An 18,644-nucleotide genomic window follows, 5' to 3' on the forward strand; every position below is an offset into this window, starting at 1 on the left:
TGTTTTTAACATCTGCAGGAAGAAAAATATAAGTCATGCTGAGTGGCAAATTTCTCAACCTATAATAGAGAAGAAACATAAGTTTTCAGACACAAGCTTTCTTTGGCAGTCATTACCAGAAAAGTGTTTGGGACACCTTCTATTTTTTGAGAGCAGTGCTTAAGAAGTATTGTTTTTAGAGTCACACAAACAAGTCTGAGGACATGATTTATTTTGGGTTTTTTAAGTTCTTTTAAAATATTTAAGCATTGCACATTAAAACCTCAGAAGAAATTAATTTGTAAGTACACTAATAAAAATACATCGTGAAATATCAGTTTTGCAATGTTAAAAGATACCAGCTGAAAGAATATTTTTTAATTTTACTCCTAACATGCATTTAATATGGGAGGGTTTGTGGGTTTTTTTCCAAATAATTACATGTTCACTGTGTTGCACTTTAAACTACACTGTGTAATGATAAATGTCTTATTTTCCAATTAGGTCCACAGGCTTTATACTGGATGGCTTCCCTCGTACTTCAGATGAAGCCAGATATTTGGCAGAACGAGGACTCTGTCCTGATGTTGCAGTTTATATTCAAGTAGAAGAAGATGACATTCTTGACCGTCTTTTGCCTCTACGTCTGAAAAAATGGAAAGACAGACGGCGTAAAAAAAAGGAATATAAAAAGAAGCTGAAGCAACTAAAAGCAAAAAAAAGGGTAAGTTTTCAGCCCTTCATAGGTTTTTTTGTTGTTTCTACAGGAGAGGTATAAACACAGATTCTGAAACTCCCAAAGCTGTGAAGAGCACACAGAGTAACAGATATCTGAGCCAGGAGCCACAGTCCTATGCATTCACAGCATTCCTAGGCTTACCAGAGGAACCAAAATAATTTAGGGCTCCTTTCCTCTTGTAGGCAATTAATTTATGCAGGAGTTTGGGCATCTCGCAGCCCAAGATAAGCAGCTGTGCTGCCAGAGAAGTGGCAGTCTGACAGAATCTGGGAAGTCCAGGAAAAAGGCAGCTAGATGGAGGGAGTGAATATGGTGATAAAAAAGTCCAATAGACAGTTCATGCACTGTAATGTTGTTGCATCCCAGATTCCCTGAGCATGTGCTGTTGAGTTGATCAGCATCTCCCGTAGGCTGACTTCACTACTGTACGGGGGGTGTGTCTGTGTTCCCAACTCTGGTACTCTGCGCAGGAATGTCGGAACTCTAAGCCACATTCTCAGTGCTGTTGCAGCTGCTCTGTATCCCATTCAAATGAAGCTGTGCCTACTACTGAACAGGTTACAAATTGGTTGAGGTAACCCGAAGCCTCTATGCAGACGTTTGCAATTGGCACATGTAATATATTCAAGGCTCCTAACTTTCTGTAAAAGTGAGATAAAGTACTTCACATGTAAGATCAGAAAAGGTCTGAGCATAATTACTACAGAGCAGCTGACACACAGGAATTTAGGACAGCAGAATTTGGGCCAGGACTCATACAATACCATTAATATCCTTAAACAGTCAAAGGGAACACCACACATTTGCTACCATACTCAGTCACCCCTTTGCTAAATGGCAAAAAAATCACCTATAAATTTAGAAACTCTGTAGTTTACCAATAAACCTATTACTTTATTTTCAGTGTGGTAAGAATCAGTCTTTCTTTTTCCTCTAATCTCAATGTCAGAATCTGCAAAATTACCTTTACTAAAGTATACTTACATGTTTGCCTAGTAGAGACATATATCTGGTCAGCAACATTTCAAACTCTAGGTAGTATTTTTTAACATTAGAACCAACTGGAAACAGAATTTTAAGGTGGAAAGAACAGTGTTAATTATAGGTTACGTTACCAATTTTCAGAGCGGAGCTTTTATTAGGAAGTATCATCAGTCTTCTTACATCTTTTTTTTATTAACAGAATGAGAAGATTGCCAGAAGAAGGGAAGAACTTTTAGCAGAGCGACAAAAAAAGAAGCAAGAGGTAAGAAAATAACCTAATAAGAAAGTTTTAAAATTGAAGTGTTTGCATTCATACCATAGAAATTTCTAGAGCTTTTAGTCACAGACTTCAGGACAATTTAGAACAGTAAAATTATGATAGACTGTGAGAAACTTCTACTTTCAAAAATAATTTTATATTATGTTTGAATTGCTTTAGAAACTATCGATTCATGAAGACTAAAAATGATTTTAAAAGAATTCTCAATATGTGCTTCAATTCAGGAAAATACTTATGAATGTGTTTAATGTATCTAATTTGTAAGCATAAGGGTAGCCCCACTAACTGAAATTAGGCATGTGCCTTTAAGTATACTGTCAAATCCATGGTTAATCCAGAATAGGACTGTACCAGGATTTCTGCCCAAAGTCAATTACATAATATATTTATAAATGCATTCAGGTACTACTTGACTGCTCATGATATCCTGTCAGCTGCACTTTCATCAAACATGACAAAGTCCTGTCCAACTACAATACTGTGTATGAAAAAACCCTCCTCTTAGCAAAGCTGCAGTGTAGCTCCTCAGGCTTTTAAAGTATTCTTGGAACTGATAACAATGGTTCATTGTATGCACTATGCAATACTTCTGTATTTTCTTCTGAAATAAGATTCTAGTATTTACTAGATTTTTGCTTATGATAAAGGATATCCCAAAATGAGGTTTTGTTGAATTAATGGCTTTTCTAATTAAAAAAGAGACAAGAATACCATATGTTCCATATGTTCTGTTTCATAGACATGAAACAACAAAATATTTTGTCTTTATAGGCTTTAGCAAATAAGGAGAATGATGAAGCTACTGAGGAGGAGGAGGAGAATGAAGATATTGAAGCTATACTTGCAGAAGAGTTTGAAGAAGAAGATGATGAAGAGGAAGAACCAGAAGAAGAAGAAAATGAAGAAGATGCTGTTGAGCGCATGCAAAATGAAATTTCAGAAAAGTTTGAATCAGAAGTAGAGATATTACAAAGTGTGCAGGTACTGATACCACTGCTTGTTTTGTTAAATTATATGATCACATGAAGAATTTCCATATTTATTGGTCACATTTAAAAATTATAGTGCTTAAATAACCGTGCTGCTTTATTCATTATCTAAGTATGTGAACAAGATGAAGACTGTACTGAGAAGGTATAGACTTTAAAGAGTATATAATTTGTATGACTAATATGGTAGAGAAAAAAAAAAGGAAGCTTTTGGGTAGACCTGTCCAGTCTTGGTGTCATTTTGTTTTTGATAAGTCAGTTGACACAGGCAACCAAACTAGAGAGTTGTTAAATGTATGAACAGTATCTAAAAATAATTTTTGAGGCAAAATTCTTACTAGATGGCTCTATTTTTTTAATTCAGTTCCTAGTTGTTGGTGATGAAACCAAATGTAAAGAAAAAAATCCAAATCTAATCTTGGTTAAGATGCCAGGTGTTTGGCACCGTTCCCACACCTAGTAACAATTTTCTTGAAATCAGTGCAGTTGCCTATGGCGAGGTAACCTCATCTAACACTAGATATCTGCTATGCTAATGCCACATCTAAGGCAGTAGGTAGATTGGTGGCATTTGTTTATTATCTACTAAGTATCTCACTTCAGAAATACACTAATAATGATTTAGAAGAAGCTCTATCCACTGACCAGAGAGAAGGTTTACAAAACCAGATAATAATATAAAATTGTAGCAGTGTGACACTTAATATAGAAGTTTAAACTTCAGTGAGCAGGAAGAACAATTCCCATCTCAAACCAAATTTTGCTGATTTATTTTGACTGAGAACATGCTTAGGAAATCCTTGATAGTTCACAGAAAATCTTGCCATCAGTCTTTATTAAAAATCTGATTGCATTTATGATTCTAATATTTCATTATGTTTTCATAACCAGGAAGAACTTGAGAAGTTATTAATACCACCAGTTGAGATCAATGGAGGACGGAAGCCTCACGTTGTGTGCTACCAAATATACAGGAAGCTGAAATCTCTAGTGGAAAACCGCAGAAGCATTTTTGAGAAATGTTACCCAATAAGTTTGCCACTTGCACAGAAGATGCTAGTTTTCTCATATAAATTACTAAGTTCTTTTGGTCAGTGGGATCCAGTCAAGGTAATGTTCTTAAATGGCTCAAGAATGTTTTCAAGAGTTGGGACTTTTTAAAAATGTATTTCACATTAAAAAGATGTTACCAAACAGTAGCCACTAATACCAGAAATATTTGATGAAAATTACATTACTGAATCAAAATGACACCACGGAATATACACAAATGACAGCAAGCATTGGCAATAAAAGGTGTTGATCTTTTCAGTGTTGCAGCTAATTTAAGGCTGAGAGGCATTTAGTGAAATTTGTTAGGCTTTCATTGGTGACATGATTAAAGGTGGCATTGAATCAGAAAGAAATGCCTAACTCTTAATGATACACAGGACAACAGAGAAGGTCTTAAAGCCTTCTAGTAGTAATGAGAACAAACTGAAAGGATTTGGAGTATGAATTTTTAAGAAGCCCCACACACAAGGGGCCACCAAACCTAGTAGTGGCAAAAAAATGTTAGATGTATGTAATTCATCAGCAATAATTCTTGTCAAAATTTACAAATCTTGAAGAGCAACAAATCTATTTCCATGGTATTTTACTAGACATCTGGAAAGTTGAGATCAGAAAGTACTCACCTCTATCCCCAAAAGTGGGCTGATACAATCTTTCAGGTAGGAAGTTAAATGTTCACAGGTAATTCTTTTGGTTTAAAGCTAGAAATAAAAGCATATTGGCTTGTGAATAAATAAAAAATAAAAAGGAGGATTCATTAACAAAAAGTCCAGTGAACAACAACAGAAAGCAGGAAGGCCCTGAAAGAAACATACTTTGGCCTTCATTTTACTATGCCAATTAATCAAACTATTTTATTCCATTTTGTATAGCATTATGTTGGGTCTTCACCTGTTCTAGATCACATTTGTCTCTGTTTAACCTTAGGATCAAAATCTTCATTCTTTTCCATGGCTGCATCAATTGCATCTAATAATCTAGGGACATACTAATAGAAGTACCTATGTCTACACTTAAGTCATTTCCAACTACTGAACCACAGTTTATATGCTTAATTGCAATTAGTCTCTACACTCGAGTCCTTGCACTTTGTTCTGTCAGATTTCACTACATTTTTGTATTCTATTTCTCCAATCCACTCCTTTATTCTATACAGTGGTTTTTACCAATCAAAAAGTACAATTCAGTTAGAAGAAAGAAATTATAGGAAGCTACTGGATAGAAGAGTGGTGTGCCAACAGTGAAAATGTACAAGATGATAAAAATGGAAGGGAAATAGGATAATTTTGAGGGCATTTTAGGATAATAATAGAAATTATAAAATTGATTACAGACTGGAAGTTTTGGGGTAGAAAAGCAGATTGAATATATGAGAGTTACTTTCAGATTAAATTTGGGGGTGGAGGGGAAGTAGTTGTGCAACTGATTAGATAATCAGAGAATAAACATTATGAGCTGTGGGAGGAATGGAAGCAGATATGCAGTAGAACAGACTCATGAAATCCCATAAATTGTGGGCAAGCACCCTGAAATGACTTGATGTCAGAATAGGAACCTAAGGATGTGATAAGAATCTGGCAGGACAATGCCACACAGTAGAACAGTCCCATCTCTAGCTGTAATAACCAGACCAAACTTACTGACTCTTTTGAAGAGTACTAATAGATTTTTGAGTATGGTTTTCCTTGACAAGAAGCTGAGTTGGCTCTTCCCCATTATTTGATACATATGCATTAAACTACTGGGGTTTTTTCCTTAATATATTTCAGTGTGCTTAATACAGAGTCAGATTTACTGGACTATTTTTGCCAGGTTCTACCCTGGAGGAAAAATCTTTTTAAAAAATGGTAATTTTCTCCACCTTCCCTTTTTTTGTTGAAGGAAGGCCAATATTACACATTACTCAGTAAGAATTACACTTCTGAGTCCCTTCAGAACAGCAAGGTGAATGCCATCTGGTCTGGACAATTTTTTCTACGTATGTTGATATTTTGTTTTAAAGCATCTTTTATTGGCACTTTAAGGCAGTTCTTCCAAGAAGGGCTGCAAGAGGGACATGACTAAGTTCTTCCTTAGAGAAGAGTGGTGCAAGGAATTAATATGGCATGACTCCAGTGACTATTTCTGCCAATTGCATCTCTTGTATGCCAATGATCCATCAACACTGCAGAGTTCTTAGTGGGCTGTCTGATGTGTTTGAAAAGATTTCATCAGCAGTGCATGTATTTTTCCATTAGCTTTTTTGGCTTACCTTGTTGTGGTTTTTCACTCGACCATAATGTAAGTATTGATATTCTTTTACTTTTATTGATATTCTTCTTCATTTGTACATGACTTCTGGTGAATACAAAATTCTCAGTGTATTTTCTACTGTCAGGCAGGTAGGTGGGTTTAATTCAGTGAGAAATAAAATTATTCTCTTTATTCTTTGAAAATTCATAAAAGTACTATGGTAAACTTCTCTGACTATACTATCTAGACAGACATAAAGTGTTATGGTACCACCTACTGGAAATAACGAGTATTCTTTCTGTCTTCAATGTTTATTTCATCTTTTTGAACAAAAGTGCAGGTATGGAAGTTTCTCAGACTTGAACAAAATATTATATCCATATGTATAAATTTCAGAATGCTTTGATGGTTTGTCTCATATGGTTGGTACTCCTCTACCTGCCTGTAAAGCCACTTCTCTTGGATGGAGGAAGAAGAAGCTTTGTCAAACCTAATTAACTGATTCTCATTTTGTATATTCTACAGCTTAGCAAAGGAGATGTGATCAAGCCACAACAAAGGCATGGAAATGCAGTCTTTCCAGTAATCCATCGGCAATATATTTATTTCTTGTCAAGTAAAGAAAATAAAGAAACATTTATGGCAAATCCAGTCAGGTATATTTGTCAGCCGAAACCTAAGCAATCTGTGCCAGTAAAAATTGCAATTGTGGGACCTCCAAAATCTGGAAAGACTACAGGTATGTGCAGTTATCTATAAAGCAAAACATTATTTAATGACTGAAGGTGTATCTGTCCTTACTGTTATTAAAAAAATCATAAACCATTAATACTGCTGCTTTTTTTGCTGAACACAGATTCTTTTAGTTACATTCTCTAGTGTCTCATTTGACAGTCTGATACTTATGCACTGTCCATCTGAATTTTATCCCAGGTCCTTAAGATGTTAGTGACCTGGACTTGCACTTGGAAAAACTGGACTTAACACTATTTATACCCCTTGTAATATTTATTATTATTTTCTAATTGTTTTTTATTTTTTTCAGTCAATATGAGCTAATGTAGAAAGGAGAAATACTCCTAGGATCAAGGACGAAGACCCCAAACTCCCCACTCCCCAGTCTGTTTCCAAATTTCTAGATTAAAAAAACTCCCTAGATTTCCATCCTTCTCCCCTCCCCTTCCTCCTCCATGACTCTGTCAATCCACATGTATCTGCCTTTTACTGGAGGAGGAAATTAATTTTAAACCATAGTTTAATGATTAAAATAGGATGTTAGGAAGAAAAGAGACAGGTTCAAATTATCTCATATTTAGGATGAAATTTTGCCGTATTTCCCATTTCCTGGATAAATGATGTCACTGATGGGCTGTTCTGTAAAAGGAGCAGCAGTGGAAGCATTTTTTCTAACACACTGTAATAATATTGACTGTATCTGCTGAGGTTTGTGCTAAACTGAATAGTGTTGGTGCACTGGACATGCCCTGTGCATATGCCAGATTGTGATGTTGCTAACCTTAAAAGTTGTGACTTGAAATCAAAATATTTTGCAGTTGCCCAGAAACTTGTGAGTGTTTATGGATTCCTGCGCCTGTCCTTAGGAGATGCCATCCGGTTTGTGATAAACAACCAGCCAGAGAGCGAGCTGGCTCTTAAGGTAAAGTCCCACCTTCTCCAAGGACTCACCGTACCTGATGAATTGGCTATCCAGGCTCTAGATGTGGCTCTGCTAAATCACATGGACAATGCTAGTGGGTAAGAATCTTCTTGGGGTTTGGGGGTTTTCTGCAAGACATGCCAGTCCCTTCACAGGCATGGATTCCCATGTTATTGCTGTAAAACAATTTCACTAAAACACACCAGTGGTTTCTGCATTAAGAAAATAATCTGTACAAAAGGAGATTTTTTACTCTTGCTCTGGGAAATGAGACTGAAGCATAATTTGCTGCAATTTTCAAGTAACCATATTCCAGTAAATCCAAGTAATATACTTTATGACAGTTACTTTTATTTCAGTCAATAAGCCAGTATCTTCTACTATCCTTTGAGAACCACCATTTGGTCTCTTTCTCACCAACTCCAGAACCAACCTGGACACACCTGATTCTCTCTGATCATGGAAGCTGGTTCAAGTTTTTTCTGGTTTTGTTAACAACTGAAGTTATTAAGGAGGAATTGAAACCAGTGGGTCTTTCCACCTCATTCATATGTGATCCTAGGCTCTTTCTCCACCACTCAAACACCTTTGAAACTGGGCAGACTTACAAAGCTTTATCATCAGTATTTCAGGACATTCAACTCCTCTCCCCAAAAAGGAGAATTGTTACAGAGAATGGCAATTCTGCAATAATATCTGAAAATTATTTGTGCTTGAGATCAGAATTCTTTCATCTTCTCTTTCATGTTAAATCCTGGAATATTGTTTCCGTATATTTTGTTCCAGTATTGCCTAATATGTGAAAAGCATTTCTTCTTCAATATGATTTTAAAAACTCTTCAAATACTGTAGTAAATCATTTTACTTACCACTTTAAAAAATGCTCCTCCCAATCTACATGGAGACTTCTCAAAGTAAAAATGATATTTCTGAATGATTGATGTGTCAGAATTTTAAAGTACACCCTTTGTTTAAGTCACAGCCATCAACTTATCTTTTGCCCTTTGTGCATTTCCTTTTCTCATTACTATTTCTTATTCTACCTACTTGATTTTTTAAAATTTGGTTCTAAATTCTTAGAAGTGAAGACTGTGCCTATCATGTGAGAGCAGTGATAACTTCATGGCATGGGTGTAGACTTTTGTCTCCGTGGAAAATGTACTAGAAATATACTTACTGGTTGATTGGAAACTCACTTCTTAGGAAAACTTTTTTTCTGTTTCTGTTTGTGTGCAGAGTTGTAATTGATGGATATCCTCTAACAAGACAACACGTAAATCTCTTGGAATCAACCAAGATAATCCCACTGAAAATCTTTGAATTAGACATGGATGCAAAGGCAGTGTTCAGAAGAGCACTGCTGGATAAGGAAAGCACAAACCGGTAGTGATACTCCCTGACAGAATTTGGTTGCTTCTACACGATACTGTAATATCTCTATTTGTGTGCCTCAGTGCTATACCCAGCTGTCTCTGAACTCCACATATGACAGACATGGGAACCAGTCCCTCTCCTTTCTAATGCTTTGATTTCCGTAGACCAGAAACAGGGATGTAAGGTGTTTGTGGCATGCTCTGGCCAGATCCCTCAATTGTATGACTGAGATCACAAATGTGCAATGCTGTGCATCCACTGCTTAGTTTAACTGCTTTAATGAAACTGTACATCACAAATGTTGCCAGTTCTCTCTGCTGCTGAAATTTATTTTCCATCAATTCAATTATTATCATAAAAGAAATTGATACTTCATCTAATAAGCTCTCTTTTAAGACTTAGACTTCTTTTAAAAATATGGAAATAATCCATATTTAGTAATGTACAGAATTCAGGAGTTCTAAGCCTTTAAATTCAGTTCATTCCCTTCTTTGTTTTTCTGAGAAGATAAATATTCTGTTTAAAGAGCTGTGGGTTGTTTCTGAGGAAGAACAGTAAGTAGTTTATAAGCAGACAGAGAATGAAAAAGAACAGAACATTCACCTTAAAATTAAATTGTGTAAGAACCTGGTTCTCATTAAAGGAAGTGTTTCTAAGAAGTTCCAGATAGCTTGGAGTATTATTGCATGCCTCTTTCATTTTGTCCTTTTCTTTTTGTCTCTTTTCTTTTTATCAAGTAATCAGTACAATGTTAAATTGTTTACTGAAAGACTAAAGACAATTTGCATTGCAAAAAATTAAATCAATGATGTGTTTTTGAAAGTATTTACTTTAAACTTCCTTTTAAATACCAAACTAATTATATTTCATAGGCTTGAGTACAAATCAAATGTGCAATATCAGGGTACCATTTAATGGTGTATTTGTAGTGTGTGTTAGGTAATCTGTGCTGATACATCTAAATCCTTTGCAAAATAATTATTGAGTTGTATTTGGCACATAAACAGAAAAAGGTTTGTTCTTTGTTTTTGAACAGAACTGATCGTAAGTACACTGCTTTTCACATGTAGCTGGTAATATTCTCAATAAGAAATTTGTATTTCTCAAATATGTTCTACAGTGTCAAATAAGCAGAATTTTGTAAAAAGAATTTATAGTGCTCTAGAACTTAGACCTGAAATTAAATGAAATTATCTAATCTTGAGATTTAACTCAGTTATTTTTCATTGTCTTTAGACCTCCCTATCCTGAACATGACAGCTCACAGATTCTAGCTATTAAAAATTCCTGCTATAAACAGGACATTGATGATATTAGAACTTACTATATGAAGGAACATCAGAACTGGTGTGTGATTGACGCTGAACATAGCAAGTGGAAGGTCTGGAACAAAGTTCAGCAGGAAGTTCAAGTGGTTGTTAAACAAATCCAGATATACCTGGAAAGAATAAGAGAAGGTAAAAGAAAAACAAAGTTTCCCAGAATATTTGTTTCTTTAAAAAGCAGGGTACTATGTGCATGACAACTTCACCTTTCTTTGGATGAGGCTAATTCTTGGGCACATACCTACCCTTAAATTCTTCAGTCTCATCTGCAGAGATCTTGAAGAGATCTCTTGAAAAGAGTGAAGACAAAGCCAACTGCAGGGCAGTCTGAGGCCATCCTCCAGAGAACAGGGTAACAGAAATCTGCCAAAGGAAGTCAGAGTCCTTGGTCCATGGTAGATTTGGCAACACGGGGTGGTAAATCACAAAGAGTACCCCAAAGTATACAAGGGCAACTCTAACTTGCAACTTCACTTTAGTGTTAGTGAAGGAAGAGGAAGGAAGAGGGAAGATGTTAATTTAAAATCCAGAAATAAGCTTAATTATGCCATCTGAGTTAATTTCTGTGCTTTGGGAAGAAAACCACTTTATTCTAAAATGGCACAGTTCCCACTTGACCTTTTGTGTGTCAGCATTGGTCAGGATTAAATATACTTTTTAAACATATCTGTACTATTTAACTAGAATTCCTCTGAAGGGCAAACAAACTTCCTTATCTTATATCCACCTTTTGGATTTAACTTTTACAGCTCTGTGGCTGCACCCATCTTAAAAATCGGAGTCATAATCAAAAATAATAAAATACATTTAACTTTTTCACATCAAGCTTGAAAAGCATGCTTTTTAAGTAATTCAGGTTTGAGATGACATTTTATTCAAGATTTTGAATATATTTCCTCCAGATAGACTGTAGCATTTGCAAAATATGGATAAATAAAGGGGAGGCTTTCAACACACCTTGTACTCTTTTTCACCAATGAAAAGAAATAAAATAATAGCTGAAATGTTCCTTAGTAACACAAAGGAGTGAAACAGTAAATCATAAATAAGAAGAACATAGACTAATAAGCTGAGCATGCAGAGTATCCCACATCATTATTAATTATTATATTTCTTAAATGCTACAAAAATGTTATTAGAATTAATTAGTAAAATGACTTGCAACTTCATTTTATTATCAAATTGCTGTTTTAGTTCTCATTATCTCATATAATTTTCCAAGTATGAATTACCTTCTAAACTGTAGCATTCCTGAGTAGAATTGTTTGATGTTTCTATGTCTCTCATAAATAAAACATTATCATTAATTGCTCTCATTAACAGGAAAAGCAGCCAACATTGCTGACTTATGCATCACTCCCAAGGAGCTGCAGGATCGGCTGGGGGAGTGTGGACAGTACTGTCCCGTCAGCCTTGCAGAGAAAGGTGAACTGGTTGACTGCTCTGTGAGTTCCTCGCTGGAGTTTGCTGCAGAATTTCAAGGGCACTATTACAAAATGGCTTCACAGGAAGAACTGGAAGTAGGTGTTAAAAAGCAGGTCAAAAAGGACGGGATTATAGGAAGAGGGCACATTGTTGCTTAGATTCTTTGATTCCATACAGAAATAGGTAATATGCAACTTGAATTAGACCACTGTTGTTAGCATTCAAGCTTTTGTTCTGCAAACTTCTGCTGTCAAACATCTCGGCAGACAAAATGCAGCACAGACACCATTAAACTAAAGCTCATCTTACCAATTGTCACAGATCAAACATTAGTTTGAAAACAATAACTTTCTCCTTTCTCCATCTGTTTTGGGGGACTGGGTTAGAAAGTGGCTTATGACAGCAGTGGATAGTGATGGATGGTGGGTGGATAGTGACTATTTCAACTGAGAGTAGGTTGAAAAAGAAATTACCCAAGAGCAGCAGCAGTGCCAACACATTGTTGCATTGTACAAAAACCAGGTCTCTAAATTGTGTGAACCAGTCCTCTGGAGTCTGACTAACAGTCCTACAGTGCTTCTTTCATGATAAAAATATCTCTTTTTCTACAGAAATTCTTGAGCAGACCAGAGGTTTATGTGTCATCACTAGCATCTCACCCTCTCCCACCCCCACATATGCTACCAAAGAAACTGACTGTGGCAGAAGTGAAGGCCTTATTCCCTGTAAAGGCTGAAATGCAGGGATACTGTCCAGTCACTTACCTAGATGGAAAACAGAGGTATGTCACTAGTTTTCATAATCTGAATTACAGACTATGTGTCCTATATTAATACATTAATGAGGAAACATTTTCGAAGTACTTTTTAGTAGTGTTTAGTGTTTGGACAGGAAAAGCAATTACAGTTCTCTGTATTGTGCCTGTGGCTTTGGAAATCAATATAAAATCACCTTTTAATACTTCCATGGCTACAGGTTCTACAAGGATCTGTGTTAGCTTGGTGTCTTTCATGATGAATATGGACAGATATAGTTTGAATTCTCTATCATAAGACTTTAAAGGTTCAAAGAAATCTCATAAATCCCTAGTAGCTGCAAAACTAGCTATTATGATTTTTGTAGAAGATCCATAAAGCTCCACCATAAAGTCATACAGATTTCCTCAGTGTGCAAGAATTTCTCATCAGAGGAGAACCATAATAGCTAATTCTATGTTATCCCTTCTTAATCTCCTGAACAACTATGATTGGCATTTTAAAAGGAGGTCTAAAGAAGCACTGTAGAAGTTCCTTAATAAGCAGATTTTGAGGCAGAGATTCTATCAGATTTTGAACCTTGTACTGTCAATCATGTAGTGGAAACTTGGATGATCCAATTGCTGTTTTTTTGTAGTTGCCACACTTGTTAAATTACCAGAAGCCTGCCAGTATCTCATGAATTTACACCACACAAACTATGTTTTACGTTTTCTGTGAATGAATAATTCTTGCTCCATCTCTTCAGATATGAAGCTTTGGTGCCTGGCAACATTGAGTATGCAGCAAAATACCAAAATAAGGTATATATTTTTGAAAGTGAAGAAAAACTTCAGAAGTTTATGAGGTGACTACACTAACTGCATTTTAATCTTTAATCATGTCACTGTTTCTACATCTTAAAAGTGCTTACTGCTTACTTTTTATCTGGTTAGATTACCAGAGAAGTACTGGAACCTGAAGCTTCCCCATAAACTTCCTCCAAAACAAGAGCCAATGCTACTAACTACACTTCCTTTAGCTGGATACCTTGAACAGGCCAGTTTTTGCTTTTCTATTTTAAAATATGATTTTGTGACATATAGCATATCCCACTCAGCTTTTTAAATTTTTAATGCATTTGAGTCTTATGTTTATTAATGGAATTATATTAAATTGAAAATTTTGTAGTTACAATTGAGAGAAATTTTTTAAAAGCCTTAAAATAATAGATATTTGTAGCTTTAATGGAAAAAATACAAGACTGTAAGGGGGGATAATAAGCTGCATTATTATATGATAGATTTTCTGACTTAGTTGTTTATCATATCTTGTAAGAGTACATTTGGGTTGGATTTTTAACACCAGCAGAGACACAAGCTTACCTGGAAAAATTTAGGAGTAGTTTGTAACACTTTGACACATGAATAAATAAAAAAATTATTCATGGTCACAGCCCTCCTATTTTATGCTAATTTGTTATCTTCTACTATTCACCAGCTTAGGGTATCATCCTGTATTGTTAGATCTTCGTTACAACAGGATAAGGCATTGTTCCAGATTTCTGTAATGGTCTTTTAAACCTGTTTTATTTCTTTAGGGAGTAGCAACTTCTCTAATAAAAGCTCTCCATGAAGTCGGCAGCCTTAAGCCAAAGTATCCATTCCTAAGTGTGAAAGAAACTGCTCTGCTTTTTGTCTCCTTCCACTTAAAAGGTAATGTATAAAATAGCATGCTTTAAAAATAACTACAGAAATGATGTAAGTCCTCTGATACAATATAGATAGCCAACTGGTGTTCATCTTTGCTATTTCTTAGAATTTCTGTTTGAGTTTTTTTCAGCTGGAGATATCAATTGCAGATAATAGCCTTTAATAGTTTGCAATCAGTTTAACTAGTGCCAGCTTTCTCAATTTCAATATCCTTGTTTGCAGCTTTGCTATAGCTTTGGGCTGGTTTCCAGTACTGCTGGAGATTTCGGGAGCAAGACTGCCATTTCTTTCAACCCTCCAGTTTTGTCTTTTATAAACCAACCTCTTCACTTGGTGAATTTCACCTGGCCTTTCATATTTTACATTTTTACTTATTCTTTTAGATAATACCAATCTTAATTGCTTTTTTTTAAGTTCTTCACATCCTGTGTTTCCTCATGTAATTTCCAGAGCTCTTCAGAATTTTCTTGAACTACCACAGATTTTTTTGCAAGCATAGCTTTGTTAAGGAAGACTATTGAACAGGGCAGGCACATAGTAAGCCCCTGTATAAATGTACAGTTCCTAAGCCACCAAACTGCTTTTATACTGTAGTTTGCTTCATTCACAAAGGCTGTTTCATTCTCTTGTTAGCACAGCTTTGCTAACATAAGGATGCCCATGCTAAGAGTGTATTGCTCATATATTGCAACATTAAATCACTATTAGCAGTGGATGATGAACCAGAAAGGTTATGCAAGTGAAGAAATCTCTTCTCCTCATGCAGCCCCAAACAGTTCGACCATAGGAATCCAGGAAAACAAGTTATCTTCTTCTAGCACTGGGTAGGACTGCTTCCAGCTTTAAGATACAGCATTCCTGTACACTGACAAATCACTTGAACATGAGGAAGAACTCTTTTCATGTGACCAAGCACTGGAACACATTGCCCAGAGAAGTTGTGCAGTCTTCATCACTGGAAATATTCTGGACACAATCCTGTGCCCTGTGCTCTGGGATGACCCTGCTTGAGCAGGGAGGTTGGACCAGACGATCCACTGTGGTCCCCTACCAGCCTGACCCATCCTGTGATTCTGTGATTTGCTGCAAATACAGCATTATTTATTACTGTGCATCTCTTCAGAGTAGTCACGCTATTCTTGATCAAAAAATTTGATCAAAGTGCTTCATGTTGTAATCCCGTGGAAATTTATTTAATCCTATTTCTATGTGAAGTTAAACCTTCTCATCTTCAATTTACATCATTCTCTAATCTCATAAATAGGGGAGAAGAAGCAGTGGTTTAGTTCCTCCTTCAGCTTTTCTCACAACACTGGATTGCTTTCAGTATCTGAGAAGATACAGGTGATCAAGCATAAATGCAGAGGGGTTTGTTCCTAGAGTGACTGAGTGTCCTTCACGCTAGACTCCTGTAAGAGCTCTGTATACCACTATGCTTGAAAAATCTCTCAGAACTGTTAAATGTAACTGTCTACAGTTTAAAGCTAGTGGGCTGAAGTGTCTCATAGCATAGTTCTTCATGCTGTCCAGTTTTTTTTAATGAGATATAAAATACTGTCCATAGGGGGAAAAAAAAGGTTATGATTTGGCTCAGTCCTTCCCCTTTGCCTCAGGGTAGGAATTAAAATAATAAACTGTACTCTGAGGACTCGCACTCAATACTTATGTATGCCAAAATAGGGCTTAGGGCAGAGAGAAACCAACCTTCCTCCTCCGAACTACTGGTCAGCTCTTCACAGAATCATGGAATCACAGAATAAGCTGTGTTGGAAGGGACCCACAAGGATCATTGAGTCCAATTCCTGGCCCTGCACAGGACCATCCCCAGGAGTCACCATGTCCTGGAGGGCATTTGTCCAAACGCTTCTTGAACTCTGTCAGGCTTGGTGCTGTGACCACTTCCCTGGGGGGCCTGTGCCAGTACCCAGTACTGTGGGCACTCAGCGCAGTGAAGAACCTTTTCCTGATATCCAACCTAACCCTCCCCTGACACAACTTCAGGTCATTGCCTCACGTCCTGTCACTGGTCTCCACAGGGAAGAGATCAGTGCCTGCCCCTCTTCTTCCCCTGAGGAGGGCATTGAAGACTGCAGTGAGGTCTCATCTCAGTTTCTTACAGGCTGAACAGACCAAGTGCCCTCAGCTGCTCCTCGTACGGCTTCCCCTCAAGGCCCTTCACCTTTGGACACTCTCCAATAGCTTAATGTCTTTCTTACATTGTGGCACCCCAAACTGCCCCCAGCACTGGAAGTGAGGCCGCCCCAGTGCAGAGCAGAGCGGGACAATCCCCTCCCTTGCCTGGCTGGTGATGCTGTGCCTGATGCCCCCCAGGACATTGTTGGCCCTCCTGGCTGCCAGGGCACTGCTGACTCATGTTCAACTTGCCATTGACCAGGAGCCCCAGGTCCCTTTCCACAGCACTGCTTTCCAGCCTCTCATTCCCCAGTCTGTCCATACATCCAGCATTGTCCCATCCTGGATGCAGAATCCAGCACTTTCCCTTGTTGAATCTGACATGGTTGGTGATTGCCCAGTCCTCTAACTTGCCAAGGTCTCTCTGCAGGGCCTCCCAGCCCTCAAGGGAGTCCACAGCTCCTCCCAGTTTTGTATCATCTGTGGCCTTGCTTAGTTTCCCTTCCAGTCCTACATCCAAGTCATTTATGAAGATGTTCAAGAGCACAGGACTGAGAATGGAGTCCTGTGGGAACCCCATCAGTAACAGGTCACCAGTCTGATGTCACCACATTCCCTGTAAGCCTTTGTGTCTGACTGGTGAGCCAGTTGCTCTCCCATGTGTTTATCCAGCTCTGTGCCTGACATTTTGTCCAGAAGGATCCTGTGAAAGAGTTTGAAAGCTTTACTGAAATTCAAAAAGATTACATCAGCTCACTTCCCTTGGTCAACTAGGTGGGTTATTTCCTTGTCATACAAGGAAGTCAGGTTTGATAAGCAGGACTTTTCCTCTCATGAAGCCATGTTGGTCACAGTCCTGCTTATCAAACCTGACTTCCTTGTATGACATATGCCCTTGTATGGGCAAAGCATTTAGGTTATGGAACAGCTGTGCCAAGGACACAGCAGCCCAGCGCCAGTCATGCCAGGCCTGGGCTATCCTCAGGCTGTGCCACTTCAGGTTGTGTGCCACACTGCCTAAATTTGTCACTGCCTGGAGTTTCACCAGCATCTCACAGTCTGAGAAATGGGAAGTTGACAGCAGCTGAGTATGTTGTTGTGTCTTCTTTTACAAAAGCCCGATCTTTCTGATTATGACTCCTCTGGAGTCAGAAAGTTTCTGAAATACCAGACTTTATCTTTTTGGCTTGGCACCAACAGGTAAGGTGTTTATCTGTACCACGGGTAATGCTAACAGGGGTAGACTTGGTCCCTTTGAAAATTTCTGTAATGTAATTCCACAAAGTTTACAGGAGACACTAACATGCTGCTTAACTTCTTGCAGCACACAACCCCCGGAGCTCGGAGCCAGTGCGGCAGATGTACAGAAAGAAGCTGTTGCAGTTCATGGAGCACTGCCAACTCATCCCTTACCTGGGGGCTGCCATGATGGGCCCCTATAAGGACCCAAGAGATCGGCCTCTTGGCCTTGATGACAGACTGCAGGTTTTTCTTTCCCTGAAAGGCACCCGCCCCACTTTTGTATGAACCCTGTATTTCCACTGATTAACACGTGGAGTGTTGCCGTCAGGCACCAGCATAGCTGCAATGTGGCCCGTGAACATCACACTTTCTCAGGCCAGTTTTTTAACCATGAAATCTTAGAAATAAAATATTTTGTCTGAATTTGAGAGATACAAAGCTACTAGAGAGCGTCCAAAGGAAGGCTGTGATGAGAGTGAAGGGCCTTGAGGGAAAGCTGTGTAAGGAGCAGCTAAGGTCACTTGGTCTGTTCAGCCTGGAAGAAACTGAGAGGAAACCTCATTGCAGTCTTCAATTCCTCGTGAGGGGAAGAGGAGGGGCAGGCACTGATCTCTTCCATGTGGAGACCAGTGAGAGGACCCAAGGGAATGCCTTAAGTTGTGTCAGGGGAGGATTAGTTTAGGTATTAGGAAAAGGTTCCTCACCCAGAGGGTGGTTGGGCACTAGAACAGGCTCTCCAGGGAAGTGGTCACAGCACCAGCCTGAGAGAGTTAAGAGAAGCGTTTG

The 18,644-nt window shown here is 37.8% G+C and overlaps 1 protein-coding gene across 1 annotated transcript in view; it reads left to right on the plus strand.

The window, feature by feature from the left end:
* Positions 1 to 18,143, plus strand: part of AK9 (adenylate kinase 9) — a gene marked incomplete at both ends in the record, with an annotated part of 58,935 nt that extends 40,792 nt beyond the window's left edge. Inside the window, 14 exon segments of the mRNA XM_082302261.1 lie at positions 484 to 703; positions 1,902 to 1,964; positions 2,754 to 2,963; positions 3,863 to 4,081; positions 6,782 to 6,995; positions 7,810 to 8,011; positions 9,150 to 9,296; positions 10,524 to 10,744; positions 11,936 to 12,132; positions 12,649 to 12,818; positions 13,541 to 13,639; positions 13,728 to 13,830; positions 14,372 to 14,486; positions 17,941 to 18,143. Coding sequence (XP_082158387.1) covers positions 484 to 703; positions 1,902 to 1,964; positions 2,754 to 2,963; positions 3,863 to 4,081; positions 6,782 to 6,995; positions 7,810 to 8,011; positions 9,150 to 9,296; positions 10,524 to 10,744; positions 11,936 to 12,132; positions 12,649 to 12,818; positions 13,541 to 13,639; positions 13,728 to 13,830; positions 14,372 to 14,486; positions 17,941 to 18,143 — 2,383 coding nt within the window.
* Positions 18,144 to 18,644: the final 501 nt, after the last annotated feature.

Source organism: Coloeus monedula (assembly GCF_965178545.1).
Source record: "Coloeus monedula genome assembly, chromosome: 2".
Lineage (NCBI taxonomy): Eukaryota > Metazoa > Chordata > Aves > Passeriformes > Corvidae > Coloeus > Coloeus monedula.